The sequence below is a fragment of the Ptychodera flava genome, chromosome 19, assembly GCF_041260155.1.
Source record: "Ptychodera flava strain L36383 chromosome 19, AS_Pfla_20210202, whole genome shotgun sequence".
NCBI lineage: Eukaryota > Metazoa > Hemichordata > Enteropneusta > Ptychoderidae > Ptychodera > Ptychodera flava.
This window is the reverse complement of record NC_091946.1, coordinates 12831806-12850957: the sequence shown is the minus strand read 5'-3', so window position 1 is coordinate 12850957 and position 19152 is coordinate 12831806. Positions and strand designations below refer to the sequence as shown.

The 19152-nt window shown below is 35.4% G+C and overlaps 2 protein-coding genes across 2 annotated transcripts in view; both read left to right on the top strand.

Annotated features, from left to right (window-relative positions):
* LOC139118607 (transmembrane protein 164-like) overlaps positions 1–18418 on the top strand; it is a 56028-nt gene extending 37610 nt beyond the window's left edge. The window contains exons 4-5 of the mRNA XM_070682018.1: positions 2718–2818; positions 7539–18418. Of these exons, the coding sequence (XP_070538119.1) occupies positions 2718–2818; positions 7539–7736 (299 nt within the window). The 3' untranslated portion in view covers positions 7737–18418. The remainder of the gene's footprint in view (positions 1–2717; positions 2819–7538) is intronic.
* LOC139118616 (alpha-1,2-mannosyltransferase ALG9-like) overlaps positions 1–19152 on the top strand; it is a 513500-nt gene that overhangs the window by 234409 nt on the left and 259939 nt on the right. The window lies entirely within an intron of this gene.

The following is a 19152-nucleotide window of genomic DNA, read 5'->3' as shown; positions in this document are numbered from 1 at the left end:
ATGTTTACAGGGTTGCACCTCACTGTGATTTACCTCAGGCACAAAGAGTGCTACTGTAGACATGTAATTGACTTCTCAAGGTTGCAGTGAACTGTGTATTTAGTAATAGTGCATGCAATTTTACACAGCTACCACTAACTTCCCATCAAGTACCATTTCATTGTTCTTGACTTAATTCTGTTATTACTCAATACTCTGCAAACTGTTGCCAGTCACGATTCCAAATCCCCCCCCCCCCTCCCCAATGTAAACCTTTTGGTCACCAAATATACTTGGAAGAGGTCAAAGTTCGCAATAGAAAACAACAGGTTTCCCAGTAAATGTTGTTTTTAAAGGCTTAAAGCCATAAAACATATTAGAAGGGGATCACCATATGTCACATCATCTCTTTCCTGTGTTGAGATGTATATCTCAGTTTCCTGCAAACAGTTCCATCAGTGTCATGAATGTCATCATAATATCGATCACAATTGATAACCATGTGTTTTGGCCAAACCACAGTGGTAAAAGGGTTATGGAAACACACAGATCCAGTTTCAAACCGTTCCTTGTCTCATTTAGTTGTAATTATAGGAACAGCGGCTCTAACTTTTGGTAATGTTTTCATATTAGGTTTTGGTTGATCAGACAAGTGCATTTTGTCATTCTTTTTTCCAAAGAATGTGAAAATACATATTATTAGCTCATCAAATGCAATACATTGTTTACTACATGCGGTGTCATTGTTGACAAATGAATTCTTGTCCAGCAATGTATCCACTAAACAAGACTGAGGGACACAGCGATCATTTACTAGCTTCATGCCTCTGTACATGTTTGCGAGAGACACCAAACTCAGACTCAAATGTGGTTATCAACAATATATAACATGAGACACTACGCATGGCCTGAATGCACTTACAGGGCATGTTGACAAATAGAATACCAGGTATTTCAACAGAACCTTGGAAGAGGGGGTAGGACAAAACTAATGTGTCCTAAATGACATGTCAAACATCATAATCTTCTTTTCTCCTTTTCTTGTTCTTTTATGAACACAAGCTTTGCAATTTAACCTTTCTAGTCACTGATTGCACTTTGCAATTTAACGAGTCTGTTCACCCGTTCAAGAATTCCGCATCATAAACAAAACAACAGTACAAAAGCCACTCATGCAGCAGAACCATTTTCACATAATCTCACTTCCTTCGCTTCTTTCATGAATTCAAACAGAGAATTTATGATGTTGCACTTATAATCTGTACAATATCCTTTGATGATATGTATACAGACACCCAGTCACAATATGGAAATTTTTCATTCTTTGACAAATGTCTGTCCAGACCCGAACAGAAACATACTCATCTCCCTTATCACCATTTCAGGACACGCAGTGGCCGCTGCTGACGGATGTCTATTCTTAGTTGAAATGCCATCCTTCAAGCCGCATGAAGTGACACTAATGTAGCGGCAATATATGCAACCTTGAACCCTGTGAGCTGTCCTGTGTTAGTGAGCCACTGCTTGATTGACATGACATTGCATACATACATGTATTTATCTTCAAGGACAAAAGGATTTTCTGCCCAAAGCTGAACTTATGGTTGCAGAGATCCTTGTTGTCTGTCACCTAAAATTTATCATTTCTTGTGATCATGGTTTGCACAAGGTGGAATGCACCTTAGGGATACTCTCAATTTTTACAATTATACTTTTTCTGATCTACCGCTAGTTGTTGGAGCTCATTTTTAAGTGCTTGGAACAAAGAAAGTTTCCACCACCTTTTATAAATTTAATGTAATTCCTAAAATTTTTCACCCATAGAGATTTAAACACAGGGATAGCAACTATTTTTAACTTCAAATATCAGTAAATGTTGGGTAATTTGTTTCTATAGTATCAAAATTTGCATATTGACCCGTGATTATAATTCATGACGAGTATATGGTCTATTAAGTTTCCTTTAGGAAGGTTTGAAAAACACTTGAAGTCTTAGAGTTTCTAGGCACATACTACCATGTTGCTAAGGGAAGCTTTCTAATCCGGTGAATTTTAGTGGGCACAGAACCATTTCGCTTCATTTTGCAGAGTGTGTAGGTCTGCGTAGTAACTGATATCAAATGATTGGGATGTATCAAAGTCCATAGGTACAAGGATCAGTGGATATGTCTTAACTACCAGAATTTAGTACAGTCCCAACTACATGTACACATCAGTAACCCAGTTAAATTTTACCAAATGAGGCTGTTTGAACATTTATTCAATGGGCCAATATATGGTGAGTTGTCACTTTTTGAAAGTTGATTACTCCAATAAATGTCAGCATCTAATTAATAATTTAAATGTGGTTTAATTAGGATGATGAATAATTGTCTTCAGTGGGTGTCTGGTCAATTAGCATGATTGGTTTTTTATTGAAGCCTGGTAAAATTTTACTAATTGTGATTAATTTTTAATATGATAACTTTCTTTCCAGGAAAACCATATTGGACACATGATTATTTTCGGTTTGTTTTAGTGCAACGACGTTTTTGCTTTGTTTTTATTGCTATAATTGTGTTTCACTAACATTTTATGAAAATAATTTGCAGAAATTCTTAAATTTGCCATCTACTGAGTATGGTTGCCATTATATCCCATCCTTGTCATACCAATATATGCCTTCCCCCTTCTGATCCCAATATCATTCCGTGAGTCACATAACCTGTGAAAGTACGCTTCTGTGCATTCGTTTTCAGGTGTGTACACTCCCGAGCCGTTGAGTGACTTCTGGTGGGTCTGCTGGAATCTTGGTGTACTATTTTCGTATCATTTTGTACCTTTACATGCACTAGCAGTGGTAAGTAACTAAGATAGCCAGCTTTGGTATCACATGACACTCATGTGACCTCAGCATCGTCACCTGACCATAAAATCTGTCTTAGCTCATCTGTTCATGCACTTTCTTCTCTTTTCTATCTTTCTCTCTCTCTCTTTCTTGCCGCATCACTTGGGGTTTTTCCGACATGCAGGTGTATATACTTTTAAGTCAGAATGTGACTTACAGTGGTATATCTTCACCATTGGGTTCCTAGTGTGGTATTGTTTTGTCCCATTGCAACTGTTGGGTATGGTAAGCAGCAAAAGATATTACCGCTAAATAAGCTGGCTTTAGGAACAAGAGAGTATGTCCTACTCTTGCCTCAAGATGAGACCTTGCACACTGTGTGATTTGCATTGTGTTAAAACCCGTACGTCTGTTTAACCAGTACATACCACAATGCCAGACTCTTCTGATCAATGTATGTAAAAACAAGGGTGACCTTCTGAGCGCTGATCACAAAGTTCACATGATGGTTTCACTTTGCTGTGATATAGGACATACTCTTTTTCTTAATAGTCACCTATTCTCTCATTGATTCCATCATATTTCATCTTCTCGATCACTGCACTCATACAAGCTGGATGCTGTTGCCATGACAGCAAAATTCAGCTTTTATGACCTCGTTTTTTTTTTTGCCATGGAAACTGTTGCTAGGGGATAAGAAAGCTGTCAACTGCAGTCAGTTCTGCTTTATCTCAAAGTTCTATTTCAATGTATTTATCCTTTGAAATCTTTCACGTTTTCCATTATCAGGTTTAATATCCCTTATAACATGATCCTTGTGACTAGTTGCCATCTTATGATCTATTGCCCATGCACACACAACCAAAATCCCATCCCTGGGCAAAGTATAAATAGAAAGTACTGAAAATCACAAAATATTGAATGCTTTGACTTCTGCAAAGTAAAAGGAATAAAAAAATCTTTGATTTATTCTGAATTTTTTCATATTCTCTAATGAAAACATCTATCTTCACAATGCATTCCGATGCACTACAAGCATCCACAATAGAATTCAAAGAAGCATAAAAATTGCTTTCAGATCCGTTCGTTTTCTGTCAATGACAACCTTGGCCTGTTGCACATTTAAATTCTGCAGCGCACAGCGTGATGCTTTTACGTAACATCAAATTTTAATCTATGGGCCATTCAAACTCACAAGATTCTGAGAGTGTGAGAAATTCAATGGAAGGTCAGGTGAGATGAAAGCCTGATTTGAGATCATATGAAAATGTAGTGTGAATTAGACCTGCCTTGGAGGCCTTTTAAGGATCAGTGCTGGTAATATTTTCCCTGTAAGTGATGTATTCTGTTTAGGTTGCAATTTGCGGCCATATTTAGATATCATGACAAAACAAAGCCTACTTACTTTTTTGCAGGACATTACTATGTAAATTTTTTACTATATCCCACACATTTTGTCACTATTCATTTGAAAATCAACCTTTTGTCACCCCTGTTCTGTCTGTGATGCGTATCCCCAGCTTTAAGAATTTTATATTGTGAATTTTTTTCCTATAATTACATCTGCTCTTTCCTTCTTTCATCTGTCATGGCTCATGCTTCATTGAAATACGACTACATACTACATTTGGCGGTATTGGCGTCTGATTTGCAACATTCATGGCACGGGAAAATAATGAACTTTTTATTTCTCTCTATTGTGCATGTGTTCTTTCACTTTAACTGACCAAGACAGCAATAAGTTATGTAGAATTCAAAATTATGTCTGTGCAAGTATAAGTATTTTTTCACTCAAAAATTATATTTTCCAAAGTGATATTTAACATCAAATTCCAGAGATTTTTAATCTAAAAAGAAACATGTTTTTTCAAAGAATTCTACTCCATTTTCACCAATTTTTTTACAAAATTTAAACAGTACTTAATGATGTCATTGTTGATAGAGTATAATGTGTCCCAAAAGTGTGATATGTGTACTAAGTTGTCAAAAAGGATCAAAAGAGAAGAAATGAGAAAAGTTGTTAGATATTCTCCTGAGATACCGGTAGTACACACTTGTACTCCAAGCTGAAAGACATATTTAAAGAAACTTTTAACCCTTCTTCCAAAATCAAGTATAAAAAGTCATGCATCTCTGTTTCAATTTGGTACGAGAGAAACAAATGGCGTAAAATTTACTGATAATGATATTCTTCAAAAATTGCCACTATTTCTATTTGAACTCTGTTGGAAAAATTGAAAAGTTTCACATTTTACCAAAGCAATACGGTTAACCCTTTTGGTGCCAAAGTCGATATTTGTCCCTTTTATGAATATACCCAAGTCAGTTTTTTTTCAGATTTTTGCCAAAATTTTGATAAAAAACTGTAGCCAATGAAATGTAATGTCCATTTAGTCCAAAATTATCAAAAAAGTTACATAAAAAATGGTAAAATGTTGCATTAAAATTTTGGTGGGAAAAATTACAATACTCAAAGGGTTAAAACTTCATTTACTACACAAGTTTCAAAATGATTTGAAACAAACTGCTGACAAGAAAAGAATCATTTTAAATATCTATCCCTAAGGCACATTCTATCTACATGGATCTTAGTTGTGTTTTTAGTGAGATACTGGTAGCTGTAGATGAGGGTGTAGCATGAACATCATGTTTAATAATGTTTTGCAATGTGACATACTGCCGTCAGCTTGAATATTGACATAGACAAGTTGCCTGAAATGAATTTCATTCTAGAAATTATGAAAAATTTATTTAGTACCCTAGAGATCTTCCACAGTAGTAGCAGGTCAGAAAAGTGCGGTAAAATTTGAGCACCAAAAATGTCTCCAACTTCCACATTCTACCTGAAGGACAATTTAAGTTTATTACAAAGACGATTGAAACTAATGTGGGATAATTGAATAGTGTAGCAATGTTAATTTACTCTGCAAATGTAAGCTCATCTGTTTTTCTTTTTTTGCAATACCCTTGTTTTTATTGGTAATTTATAGTAATTGTAACTTTCAGCTATAGGGTATCAAACACTTGATAAATTTGAACAATCAAAAGACCCAGCTCTCCCAAATTAGTTCCAATCAGGTTCTCAATATAGTGACTGATCTAAGAGATAAAGGTTTGTATACTTTTCAAGAAAGAAGAAAATTTTTCACTGTGGACATCATGACTGGATGAATTGACTTTATTAGAATGTTCAGAGAGTATGCAAAATCTGCCAAAAATAAAAAAAAATTATTGCAGTAATAGGTTTTTTGTGAGCAACAATTGACATCGACATTTTACTACCGTATGTGATTGAAATTCATAATCTGACATGTTTCAAATTTGTAGTTCCATGCCCTCAGTTTGACCACAATAAGGTATGGCCCCTAGGGATAGAAATGCCATGCCCTGACAATAATTGTTATTATTACATATGTACCTCAGTTTACTTGCATCGGAGCGCGCGCATACTACCGGTATTTGCACTGCAGTGCAATACCAAAAACATTATGCCATTCCTTTATGTTAATGAGTGTTTACCAATTTTGACCCGGAACTTTTTTTGTTTGTAAACAAAAAAAATGTCGTCTATAGATTTCATTTCACTTTGGTTCGATGCTAGTTATAGTAAAATGCATGACATTACCGATAAAAACTACGACAAAGAAAATTGCATGTACTTATTATAGTGTGAGGATGATTTTATTATCCGGAAGAGCAGTTTGTTTGTCAGCGAGGCAAAACATTGACAACGGGCGACGTCCGTTTCTAGATGGATACGCGGTGGCCGCCGTGCTATATAGGCTATACGGCGGCCATCATACATTGAAACACACGGCACGGGCGCAGTGGAGCCAATTAAACAGTTAACATTTTCAGAGATGTTTTTGCCAGTATCACCGGACATTCCCTGTTTACAATAGAAAGTCACTTTTGCTGCAGTTTATTCTGTGCTTGTGTGTCCTACACGCTATTGATAAACAGTGAGCGCTTGTGTGCCACGGTGAACACTGAAATTTGATCGTTCGACAAGTTACGTTTGCCGCATCTTACTCTTAAGTTTCCCGTAAAAATCTTCGAACTGTTATTTGTATCGATCATTTAGAAGAATTTCAAGCTCAAAATGTGAAAAAATCAAAAGCGTTCCATGTTCAAAGTTCTCTTCGTTTGGCTATCTGTGGCATGTTGCTACGTATCTGTGAACGATCGCAAGCAGAGTTCGAGCCCTGGCCGTTCCTCTTACGTCATCCTTGATAAACAAGTAAACAATAGTTTAGCCAATCAAAATAGAGGGTGTGACGGCGTTGACCAATGAAAAGTGAAAGCTGATTCGATGCTCATTACAGTGATGTCAATGTTATATAACTCCGCAGGCTCGCCCTGAAGCTTTGACAGACAAGTAGTACGCACGACTATCGTCGATTCTCTTGATAAATGATGCAAATAAAAGATAGAACATATGTAATAATAACAGAACCCCATGGCCGGTTCGCGAGTGAAAGGACTGCTGCCGAATACACCGCAGCACTCATGCAAATACCGCTAGTACGGCGCGCTTGCACTCACCGGCCATGGGGTCCTGTCAATAATCTACAACCTCACAACAAAACCTGTAACTTGTTTATACTGTAAGAAATTTTAGAATTTGTACCTGTATAACACATAAAATAGCATTGTAATTATTATAATTTAAAAATAAACTTTTATATTTAACAATGCTTTTATTATTGTCTTTTGATAATTATCTTGGCAGGTACTACAAGTTAACTTGAACAACATGCTTTGTCCGGCACCAAGCGACCCTTTCTACGGCAGGTGGTACCGTGTAGCTGCATTCACTCACCAGCATGCCATGGTCCCTCTACACCACAAACTCTACACAGTCATCGTGAGAATGTTCATCCCTGCTCCAAGGCTGGAAGAAGAGAAACTCTGTGACAAGAAGGGTTGATTTTTCCAAGAAGCACGGAGCACGATTTAGCTCTTCTCAAGGTGATGGGAATGAAACAAGGTAATCTTGTGTGGACGGGAAGAAGTTTGCCTTGAGCCACCAACCAGGCCTGTGCATTGGTGGTGTTTGCAGGAGCCTGTTTGCAGTGGTTTGCGACATTGAAAATTCAAATTCTGACTTTCAGGGAGAGCAGTCTCATTTTCATTTTTGGTGGGTTTAAATTATATATAATATAGATAATTATGATTAATTTAGGGGGAAAAAAATCTTCAGAAAATCAAATAATGGAAATACATACAGACTATATACCCTATATGTTGATTAAAGAGGCATACAATGGGTTATTTAGCATTACACGCCAATTTTAGGCTCAAAGGTTTGTGGGAAATTGTCAATTGTGAAATTTTCAGAACTTGCCTTCTTTTGAGAGCTTTAAACATAATGTTAAAATAATATATTGGAAACATCAATGAAACACTGCCCTTGAAAATGCACTATATATCTGCTTATATTCCAATTTACAACTGACAGGGAGAATTTTTTTTCTTGTGCACTAGCAGTTGTGTTGAATTCTTTGAAAGGTAAATGTGCCATCTGTGAATAAGTTTTTAAATAGCCAGAAATGACACCTGCGGCCATATTGCTAACTTTGACAGGTGACAGAGTTTGAATCAGGTTTAATATTTTGTTTTTCTTGTTTGACAGGTTTTTTCATTCGATCAGATCGCTTACGTATTTCACTTCAAGGGCCAGTAGCTGTAACCTTTTAATGTTTTTTTTTTACTGTTTTTGTTTTCAATGTCAACTACAATTTCTTGTTCCACTCTCAAAAGTGTGTTGAGATACAAGATATACAGCTCTTCAACTCAGCCTGCACATGTGTAAGACAGCATTGTTATTGTTGACATGTGAATTCAGGTCCAGACTAGAATTCAAATGTAAAGAATAACTGAGAATTTTATACATATTGGGTGCTGCATCGACAAACTTTACTATTTGAGGTTTCAACATGCTTGGAGGAATAGAAGAACTTGCAATTGACTTACAAGACAAAAATAGTGAAAAATTATCAAAAGTAACAACTGCTGGCCCTTTCATCAATATTTCCATTTTTTAGCCCAAATGCCATCAACTTTTGCGTTCTTTCTTTTGAGTGTTAATGTTCTGAACATCAATGGATAAAACGATGATTTTGTCTCTTTCAAGTGAGAGGCCCATGACAAAAGAAATTGACCAACAGTTTTGATGAAAGATGTGTTTTAAGTTGTTAGCATACATTGAATATGCGATATACAGAAGCTAATCACAGTCCATGTAGCCGACAATGAGATGCAAATGATATGCGGTAAAGGTCTCCTCAACTAACTTTCAGCTGGTTGCTCACTTTCTACTATTTTTATAGTATTTTATACAAAGGCACAGACTTATTCTACCTTCAACTTAAAACTGATAGTGATTTTGTAGCTCATTCTTTACTGTTTTTCATAGTTTTTGGTAGCCGGTAACAGACACTTCGTGTTCGTGTCGGCTACATGGACGATCTGCCAGTACCTAATGTTCTCAGTTGTGAAATCTTCAAGCCGAATAACTAACATCTTGGCTTTTGTGGATAGACAGAGAATGGACATGCTAAACCCTAGACATGTAAATCAGGAAGCTTGTTCCAGCTCAAAAACAGCAACAGACTGTATAAACATTGCTTCACTTGAACTCAGTGCCTCTGATTTTAACATAAAAAGATCTGTGGTTTTACACTCCTATGTAAAGTTCACATGTTATGTGTGAGATTTTACTGTAGGCTGATCAAATGCATTACTTTTACAGTTCCAAAGGTGACACTGCTTCGGAGCTTTAACCTGTTCACTCCTAATTCCCTGTAAACAGGTCCACAATCACCCTTGATAACAATGGTTTTGGGCCATACCATAGTGGTGAAAGGGTTAAGGATAGAGCAGCTCTGTACGAGTGATCTACCATTTGGTGGCGCTCTACGATTTATTCCCAGACAACGTTTCACCAGGTATTTTACAACCAATCAACACCATACCATTAGAGGACCTTTATGTTGGTTGACAAATCAATGGAATATTTAGGTTTGACAAAGGAGTCAAATATTGACTTCAAAAGATGTTGAAAAAGGAGAAATTAATCATTTGATTTCACAGATGTTGGTTATACGTCATTATAATATACTAATTTTTACACGCATTCTGAAATCTATGCAATGTTCACTGGTGTTCAGAACATTACAATGTTAACCTTGATAATAGGGCTTGCACAAAACAAGATGTCTATAATATTGTATAAATTTGGAAATTACATTTACTCCCAATTTGCCTGCATTTGTCTTGTCGTAGAGTTTTTAAATGGTTGATGAAATTAATACATAGTGTTAACATTGGTGGCTATTCTGTGAGATTTCTAAATTCCTGATAGCAACAGGGATTTCCAATTAATCCTAAAAGTTCACACAATCTGTTTGGTTTTGATTAAATCACCTTGTCCTTTAGGTAGCTACTTGAATACTTCATATTGAAGTTGATCACACTTTCTTGTAGTTACGTTTGTTTATGATGTTATTGACATATATGTCACTGAAAGGTTTTATCACTCGTTTCATGCTGATTTCTTGCTAAGGCGTGACCTTTAAGCCCTATCTGATACTTCATTCTGTGAAAGATTTTTATCATTGAACTCATCTTTTGCTATTTGTCAGTGCATTGTAACACGTTACTGAAAAAAGCTCTTGGCACCCAGACTTTGAAGTTGACGCAAAACAAGTACACATGAAAGGAAGGGTACGTGTGTATCAAACTGTTTGAACTCAAATAGCAGGAGAAAGTTTGCCACTACCGGTACAGTAAAGAAGAGTTAATTTGCTAGTAATAGTTCAATCTCTTCCTCACCTCACAATGATGTTAGCCAAGCTGTTTTTAGAAAACAGGGATGGACTTGAAGGGTTGATATAGATGCAGTCATATGTCCCAGTAACACATCAATGCTGCTAAACGTACTGTTTATAAACTATGGCTAGAGGTAGGATGTGTACGTCTTTTAAGGTAGTATGCACCTTGAAAGTGAAAGACTTAAACCTTTGCTCAAAATTTCCTTAATGAAACTTCAACCATTCTCGTACCAAATCAACAATAAAAATTGGGGTCACAGTGCAAAAGTTTGAAACTAGAGAAACAAATTACCCAACATTTTGCGATATTAAAATTTAAAATGGCTGCCATCCCTGTGATATTACTCTACGAGAAAAAATTAAATTTTGGATTTTCGAAAAACAAGACTGAAAATTTTTCTTTCTCCAAGAACTTTAAAAGGATCCTGCATATGTGGTGGATCAGAAAGGAATTTTGAGATTCGGAATATCTGTCCCTGAGGGGGTATTCTACCACAAAAGATTAGTATGTGCTTTATGCTTTCTGTACAGACTCCTTCAACACTGATGTTGTTTTGAATAAAAACTAGCTCTTCTGATTTTCAAAGCTAGATACCTAAACAGTTCAAGAGTTCTATTTCTCAAAATATCTTGGATGCTAAGTGTACAAGTAATCATAATATATTTTCCTGCCTTACTGGTTCATCTGAACATACCACAGGTAGTTTTAATTACCAAACACCTTCTACTGTATCATTATTACAATTATACACAGGGTTTTTCTGATAAAGGTCAGGGTACAGATAATATAAGTAACAAATTTATAATGATTTGAGATTTATACTTTCTGATGAAATAGACATGTTTTATCAGTATAGCACTTAATCACAGATTTCTGACCGATTATTTTGTAATTCATCAAGATTTAATTATTTTTAGTCTGTAGTTTAGTTTTGGACAAATCATTTAGTCTGGTATTAAGATTAAGCAAGACTGGGGAATAGTGGGTCACATAATGCCACGTTGTAATTTATCTGATAATGGTACACATAAGATTGTAGAATCACCAAGAAGATAAATATCTACTACATGTAGCTGTCATCTGTACCCATTTTAAATATAAAGAACCATACCTTAAGTTAGAAACAGCAAATCTGTACTACTTCTGTGAAATCACCAAGAAATGTCAGTTTCTGTTGTAAAAACTCTTTTAATTGACCCAGCAGTGTAAAAGCTAGGTACAGGGTCTGTAAGCTGTGAAAAGTCCTTGAATTTTAAGCCGCCTTGAAAGTCCTTGAAAATGAAATTGAATCCTGGAAAATTGATAAACCACCCATGGATTTTCAAAATTCCTGAAGTTATTGGTCATAATATTGTAAAGTAGATTTGTAAAATGATACATAAAAATGATATTTCACAAAAATAAGACCAGGAAATGGTATGTTGGACCTCATAGAGACCTTCAAAATTGCTGGAAAAGTCCTTGAAAGTCCTTGAATTTGAAGTGACTTTGAGTATGTGGACTTTTTAAGTAATTGCTATAATACTCAAAGATGAAATTATACAGGAAGTGTAATTCTACCTTCTGAATCAAATTTATTTATCGCAATGTAATTCATACATATTGTTTACAGAGTAACCATCAGACAAATGTCTTCTTTTGAAAAAATGAAACTCTTTATTAACCATCAGCATTAATATATAATGTGCAAAGCTTTCACAGGGGTGCATTGAGATCAAATGAAACAAAAAGCACAATCTGACTCTAGAGAACTTTGGAAAGTTTTTTCGTAAAGTGTGCACATACTGCCCTCAACTGTGAACAAGTGCTGTATGCAATGATTTATGTTATGTACAAATTATTATAGATACCTCAAATGTGAAGTGAGAGAGCGTCTGTCAATGCTTCAATTCACTTCAAAGTTTGACCTTTTGGCTGAACCCGAATTGCTATATGACCAGATGTAATATTATATCAGAATAATGGAAATAGTTGGATCTGGACTCAATGATTACACCTTGTTTTATAGTGTAGAGGTCCGTATACATAACGTCTGTCCCATAAGAAATGTACCATGGAAATTTCATTAGCTGCTCTTTGATAACATGTTATTAGTGTTTTACTCTCTCTGGGAGATAAATTTGTATTTCAAGTGAAAGTTGTCTGTATATCAGCTAATTAGAACAGCATTATAATATTAGTTACTATTAAGATGATAACAATGCAAGTATTATAACAGACAGTTTAAAAAGCTTTTCAAGTACAGGGTGGATCTGTAAGTTATTTGACCATCAATGCAGGCTGTTCAGTGATGTTGTAATTGAGATGTTGTGCCAGGGCTAATAATACTGCCACATGTACATATATGTGCATATGGAAATGCAAGCTATACTGTGGTTGGTGCAATGCTTCAGTGTGCTGTGACTTTCCCATTCATATTTGAAACTGTATAGCAAAGTATATGAATTCGGACGTAAAAACTCTCCCCCTGACAAGTTATGGTAATTCCCAGAGTTTCAGATTCAACATTGTTGACCAAAACATCACAAAACACAAACAGGAAAAAATGAATCTTGGAAATGCAACTTTATTGATTAAATCCTGAGAATGTGTAATTTTTGAAAGCATTATTATTACTGACTGTGTTGTTTTAAGGCAGTAGAAATCAAATGTGTCTGTGTAAATGAAATAGTTTTCTAAAAGTTTGCTTAAAGGATGCATACAGCATTTGTACAACATTTGGCAGGAATAACTGCCAAAATGCTTGTCAAGAAAAATCTAATTCTAAGATGTCATAGGTTACAGAATATCAGACGTACTGTGTTCCTTTGTCCTTTTAATACACTTAAAATATTTAGAAGGGCTGTTTCTGGGACAACTTTCCTTCAAAGGCCCATATGTTTTACATGAGTGTACAGCATTAACAAACTTCTGACACAATGTTTGATGAAGAATATCAAACCCTGCATTATGTATGACTCGGACAAATACACAATGTACTTAAATTTGTGCAATAGTTTTGCTGTATTTAACCCTCTCATCCCTGTTTCTCATGATATGGGTTCAACCTATCCCATTTAAAACAATGGGATCATACCAAAACCATGGTGGTGACAGGGTTAAAATATTGAATAAAGTCCAAGCAGCTGTGTCTTGCAACTCACAGATATTTTTTCCCTAGTGATCAAAAATACACAAGTATGTACAATTGTTATGGACACTTGTAGCAGATATACAGTAATCAAATTATTTTGTACGCGTTGGTTTTGCAGTCTCTCCTGAATGTAGAGCTGAAAAGGTATGGATAAAACCACAGATGTTTCCAAGAATTATATTTTGCAATGTTAAACTGCCAAGATTGCAAATTATCTGCATACATATGTGTGTGCTATTAGTGCAAGATATGGGGCAGATTACTATTAATTTATGCAAATTATTTAATGAGCATTGTTTCGATATTTAAATTTTATGCTAATGATTCTTTGTCAATGTGAAATATTCATCTGCCCCAAATTGTGCATTATATATGTGTGTGATGGAATTATTTTACTGTGACCTCAGTTTAATATGTACTGCAGCCTAGAAAATCAATATTACAATCAGTTTCAAAGTAGAAGTGATTTGCTCTGTACATCAAATATCAAATCTACCTGGACTACCAGAGAACACATTTTACAATCTGAATTAGAAGAACCCAGTAGAAAAACTCTGTACATCAAATATCAAATCTACCTGGACTACCAGAGAACACATTTTACAATCTGAATTAGAAGAACCCAGTAGAAAAACAGGGATTCCACAAACGCAATACCATATCAGACGTTTGCTTCCCTCTGTTGAGATAAGTAGGTCTTTACCCCATTTACATCCATTAGGAGGAAATATACTAACACACACACACACACACACACACAAAGAGATATATGGAACTTCTCTCGTTTTAGACTGACCTCCTTATGTGGAATGGTTGTCATTTGCCTTTCTTGTTGTGAAAGACCACTTTTGTCAAGTTTGAAATCAGTGTGGAAGATCCAGTGACAACCATTTTGACATTTACTGTAATTTGCTGTTGTGAAATGAGATACATGAATCTCATTGTCAGGCTATGATATATTTATACCATACATTGGAAATAGTACAGAGATGTTGTTTCTGCCTTGGTTGTATTTAGATAGTCTTATTAAATATGATACTGTGCAGTAAATAACATTGAGTTACTCTGTTCTGCCAGGACTTGATATTACACAGCCATGATATACAATAATGTGATACTGTACAGTAAATAGTATAGAGATGAAGTTATGGTAAATATCAAACGTGATATCATGTAGTTAGATAATACAGAATCTGAGATACTTTGTACTGCCAAGACTTGATGTTACACAGCTATGGTATATATCAAATGTGATACCTTTAAGTAGGTAATACAGAGATACTTTGTACTGCCAAGACTTGATGTTACACAGTCATGGTATATATCAAATGTGATACCTTTCAGTACGGTTGGTAATACAGAGATGCTTTGTACTGCCAAGACTTGATCTTACACAGTCATGGTATATATCAAATGTGATACCTTTTAGTAGGTAATACAGAGATGCTTTGTACTGCCAAGACTTGATATTACACAGTCATGTTATATATCAAATGAGATACCTTCTAGTTGATAATACAAAGATGCAGTGGTACTGTAAGGACATGATGTCACACAGCTATTGTATATATTAACTGTGATACATACCCCACAATAGATAATACAGACATACAGTGTACTGCTAGGACTTAAGGTTTTACCAACTGTGTTACTCACAGTGGTTGTTTCACATTCATCCAATAGGTACCTTGATTTTCAAGCTAATCTTTAAGCGTTTTTAACACAATAATATTTGACCAGGCCTTCAGATGCTGGTGTTGATTCCTTAAAGTTTGCAATGCAGAATTCTTGACAAGTTACCCCACTACATATATAGCTCCATTCTGTGGAAGCTGTATACTTATTGATGCCTTTGATTTCTCAGTCTGAGAGTTAAATGAGAAAAAAAAAGAAAAAAAAAAGAAAATCTCCATTTTACCTGGTGTCATTTTCAGACCAAGATGTTTTTGGTAAGGTGGATTATTTGAACACACTGAATGCGAGTCTGTTTAAAGGTGCTTGAGTCTATTCACCCCTACTGTGATGTGGTACAGCCTGTGTAACAAAAGATGGTTATGTGGATTTCAAGTGAAATAGGGGTGCTACTGACAGGGAAGGTTAAAGCATCTTGACATTATCAATATTTTGAAGATTTCTCCTTTAGTACCGGTACATACCAGCCAGGGCAGGTACCAATATATGTGTAATATTTCCTTTTTTAAGATTACTTTCAGACTTCATTTGCATGCGGGTTTAGCAAGTTACAGTATTGCACCTTTAATGGTCTCTGTTTTTTTGATTAGAGACATAGCCTTCTATGCTGTACATACTCATGAGTAGCGAAAAAATGTGCTGACCAATTTCTGCAAGAAAAATGTCCAGTGTGTAAGGGTTACATAGAGGCATCATTCAAATGGAGTCTGTTTTTTCAAGTTCAAGGACAGAATTAAGTGAGTAACTATCTCTCATCCCATCAATTTCACCTTTCAGAATTTACTTTGATGGGAAACCTTACCTGTTTAATTAGCCTCCTGCAGCAAAGTATTCGTGAAGTCTTGAACCTTCTCATTGCCAAGACTTTCGACTTAGTTCCATTGTTTGAACGAGTTAGCTTTTGATATGTGGTTTTTAGAGAAAAAAAAATAAAATTTGGAAAAGTAAGTTGAGTGATTGTATAAAACTTTGGCATATGGAGATAGGAAGAACACCCTCGTTAAGTGAACATCATAATGTTTTGTATGATCAAAATATACCGGTAAGGCTAATTTTGTTGTTGTTTACATTGTCACTTGGCTGGTTGTTTTGCTATGTATGGCATAATGACTATGTCCAAATAACTGTTTGAACTTTAACTGCCATAGTTTATGAAAATCTTATCTGGTGTTTATATTAGGGAAGTAAGAATAAAATTCACATTTAGTCTTAATTCAGGAGTTGTATACATAATATTACTAGGAAAAAAATATGTGAAATTATTTATATATTTCAAAAATGAATACACTGCTAGTGGTTAATAATATTTAATTACCTTCCCCCCAGCATTATTGTTCAGAAGAGTGGAAAGAGTAATACAGCTAACATAGTATGTGTAGTTGTGTTTGAGCAATGCAAAGATTTATCGTAGGATTTGTGTGACTTTGGGTTGAAAGGGCCAGTAGCTGTATCTTTTGATGTTTTTTCACTATTTTGGTTTTGTATGGTAATTGCATATATTGTTCTTCTCCAAAAAGTAGTTAAAACAACCACTGTTTAGCTTGGTAGCACAGAGAGTCTATACATGTAAAATGCACTGTAATGGTTTATATTTGAATTTGATTCTGGACCAGAATTCACTTGTCAACAATAGCAAGGCATTCTCCACATGTACAGGCTGATGTTTACAAGCTGAATACTGTGTATCTCATCATGCTTTAGAAAGTAGAACAAGAAACTGTAATTGACATAAAAACGAAAATGGTGAAAGCAAATCAAAATTAGAGCTATTGGCCCTTTAAAGGTACACAGTCACTGTAAATTTGCATATTCCATATATGGTAAAGGGGCGGGGCTAAGCGTACTACCCCATAACACCTGTAGCTGTCGGTCCTCCATATTTGATACGTCAAAGTTCATGCAGACGACGCTTCTAAGTATGCCATGGCTGGTTGTGTTGGGGGCACCCTTTTAAAAAGGCAGCCACCCGCATAAAATCTGTGATTGGCTATTAAAAACCAGGTGACCGAATACCTTTAACTGTATTGAAATCATTCTCAGCACATTTAGTCACTTTATTCATAGAATGAACAAGAGTCTCACTTCTGTCTATGGTTTATTGATTTTTTTCCAGTACAGAAACAAACTAGCACAAGAGAAAATGTTGAACTTTATTATAAAGTTACAAAAAACACAATCAGGGACATTGCAAAAATTGAACAAATTTCTCTTAAAAAGGCTGTATGTATATAACTACTTTAGGATTGTACCATCTGGAAGAAATGCCATTCTGTCTCTAAGTATCTCTAGAATTGGACAGAAATATGTAATTATACCCTGCGTTCTTCATGTTCATTTCATTCTGCAATTGTACATTTCTAAGGCGACATTGTTGAAAAAATTAAAAATTCAGTCAATTTGTTCACCAAATACTCAAGTCCCCATAAATCATTATCGTTCATTGTAATTCATTTTTAAGTTATTCCTATTTATTTAGATCTCATACAAATACCAATCTAATGGTTGTCAGTTTGTTCTAGTCTTTTATTTCTCATAGTATTAACTTTCACAATGTGCAATTTGTAAAATTACAAAAAAAAAATTTCTTTGAAGTCATGTGCCATTTAAATTGTAAGCACTGCAACAAGTGTGCTGAAAAGAGAGAGTTTGGGATGCTGGAAATGTTTTAGAATTTTGTGACTTGTATTTAGATAAGATTGTAAGATATTTCAAGTGGTTAAAGTATTAATGTGATATTTGAATGTTGAATGAAATTTTAATATCACACCAATGTGTACAGCACTTTGGAACACACAAATGTATGCATATTTTTTTCAGGGGGTTTGAATGCAGAATTGTGGTTGTCATGGTGACTTGCAGCATGTTGCAAGCTTGTTCACATATTGTACAAAGTTAGTATTTGGTTGGCCAATAAAGATGAACAATTTTAGACTTCATGACTCTTGAACCAATGACAGAGTATGTGTCTTGATTTCTTGTAAACTGTCCAAATAGTTCCTTTAGGACTGTAATCTATGCATTTATTGTTCACTGTACCTTTTTTCCAAAAATCATTTGCTCCTGTTCCATAGCCCACTGTAAATGCAGTGTGATTAACAGCCCATTTTGGCATCCATACAAGAAATTTTTTTTCTCTAATTTTGTTTTTGCATGTCAATTGCAAGCTCTTGTTCTCCCGAAGTATGTTGAACCGCATACTATTTAGCTTCTCGACACAAAGGTTTCACCACATTGATGCTTTGAGACAAAAGGGAATCTGAAAAGTTGAAAAACCACTCATACAACTGCATACCACGATGTGAACAAACCTAAATGAGGTAACCCCAGGCATCTCTATTCCAAGTATTGAAGTAATCGAGCCAGCGATTTTTATAGCAGATGTTTGGAATGGGAAAAATAGACAATGACGGATAAAACGCCTATCTGATGAGGTAAACGTTGGGGACAATAGAGGTAAAAAAATGTGAGGGCATAAAATAAAAAGGTTGAGTGTCGGTTTAGTCCAATGGATGACCATGAATGGTCAGTCCTTATGCTTCTGGCTCATCAGGAGTGAGAGGGTTCCACTGGACCACGGCTCAACCCGATGTGATCGAGCCATGGAAGTATTAAAGTGATTGAGCTAATATGATGAAATCATTGTGCAACATTAAAAACAAGACAAACTGAAGAGATGAGCGTTGGG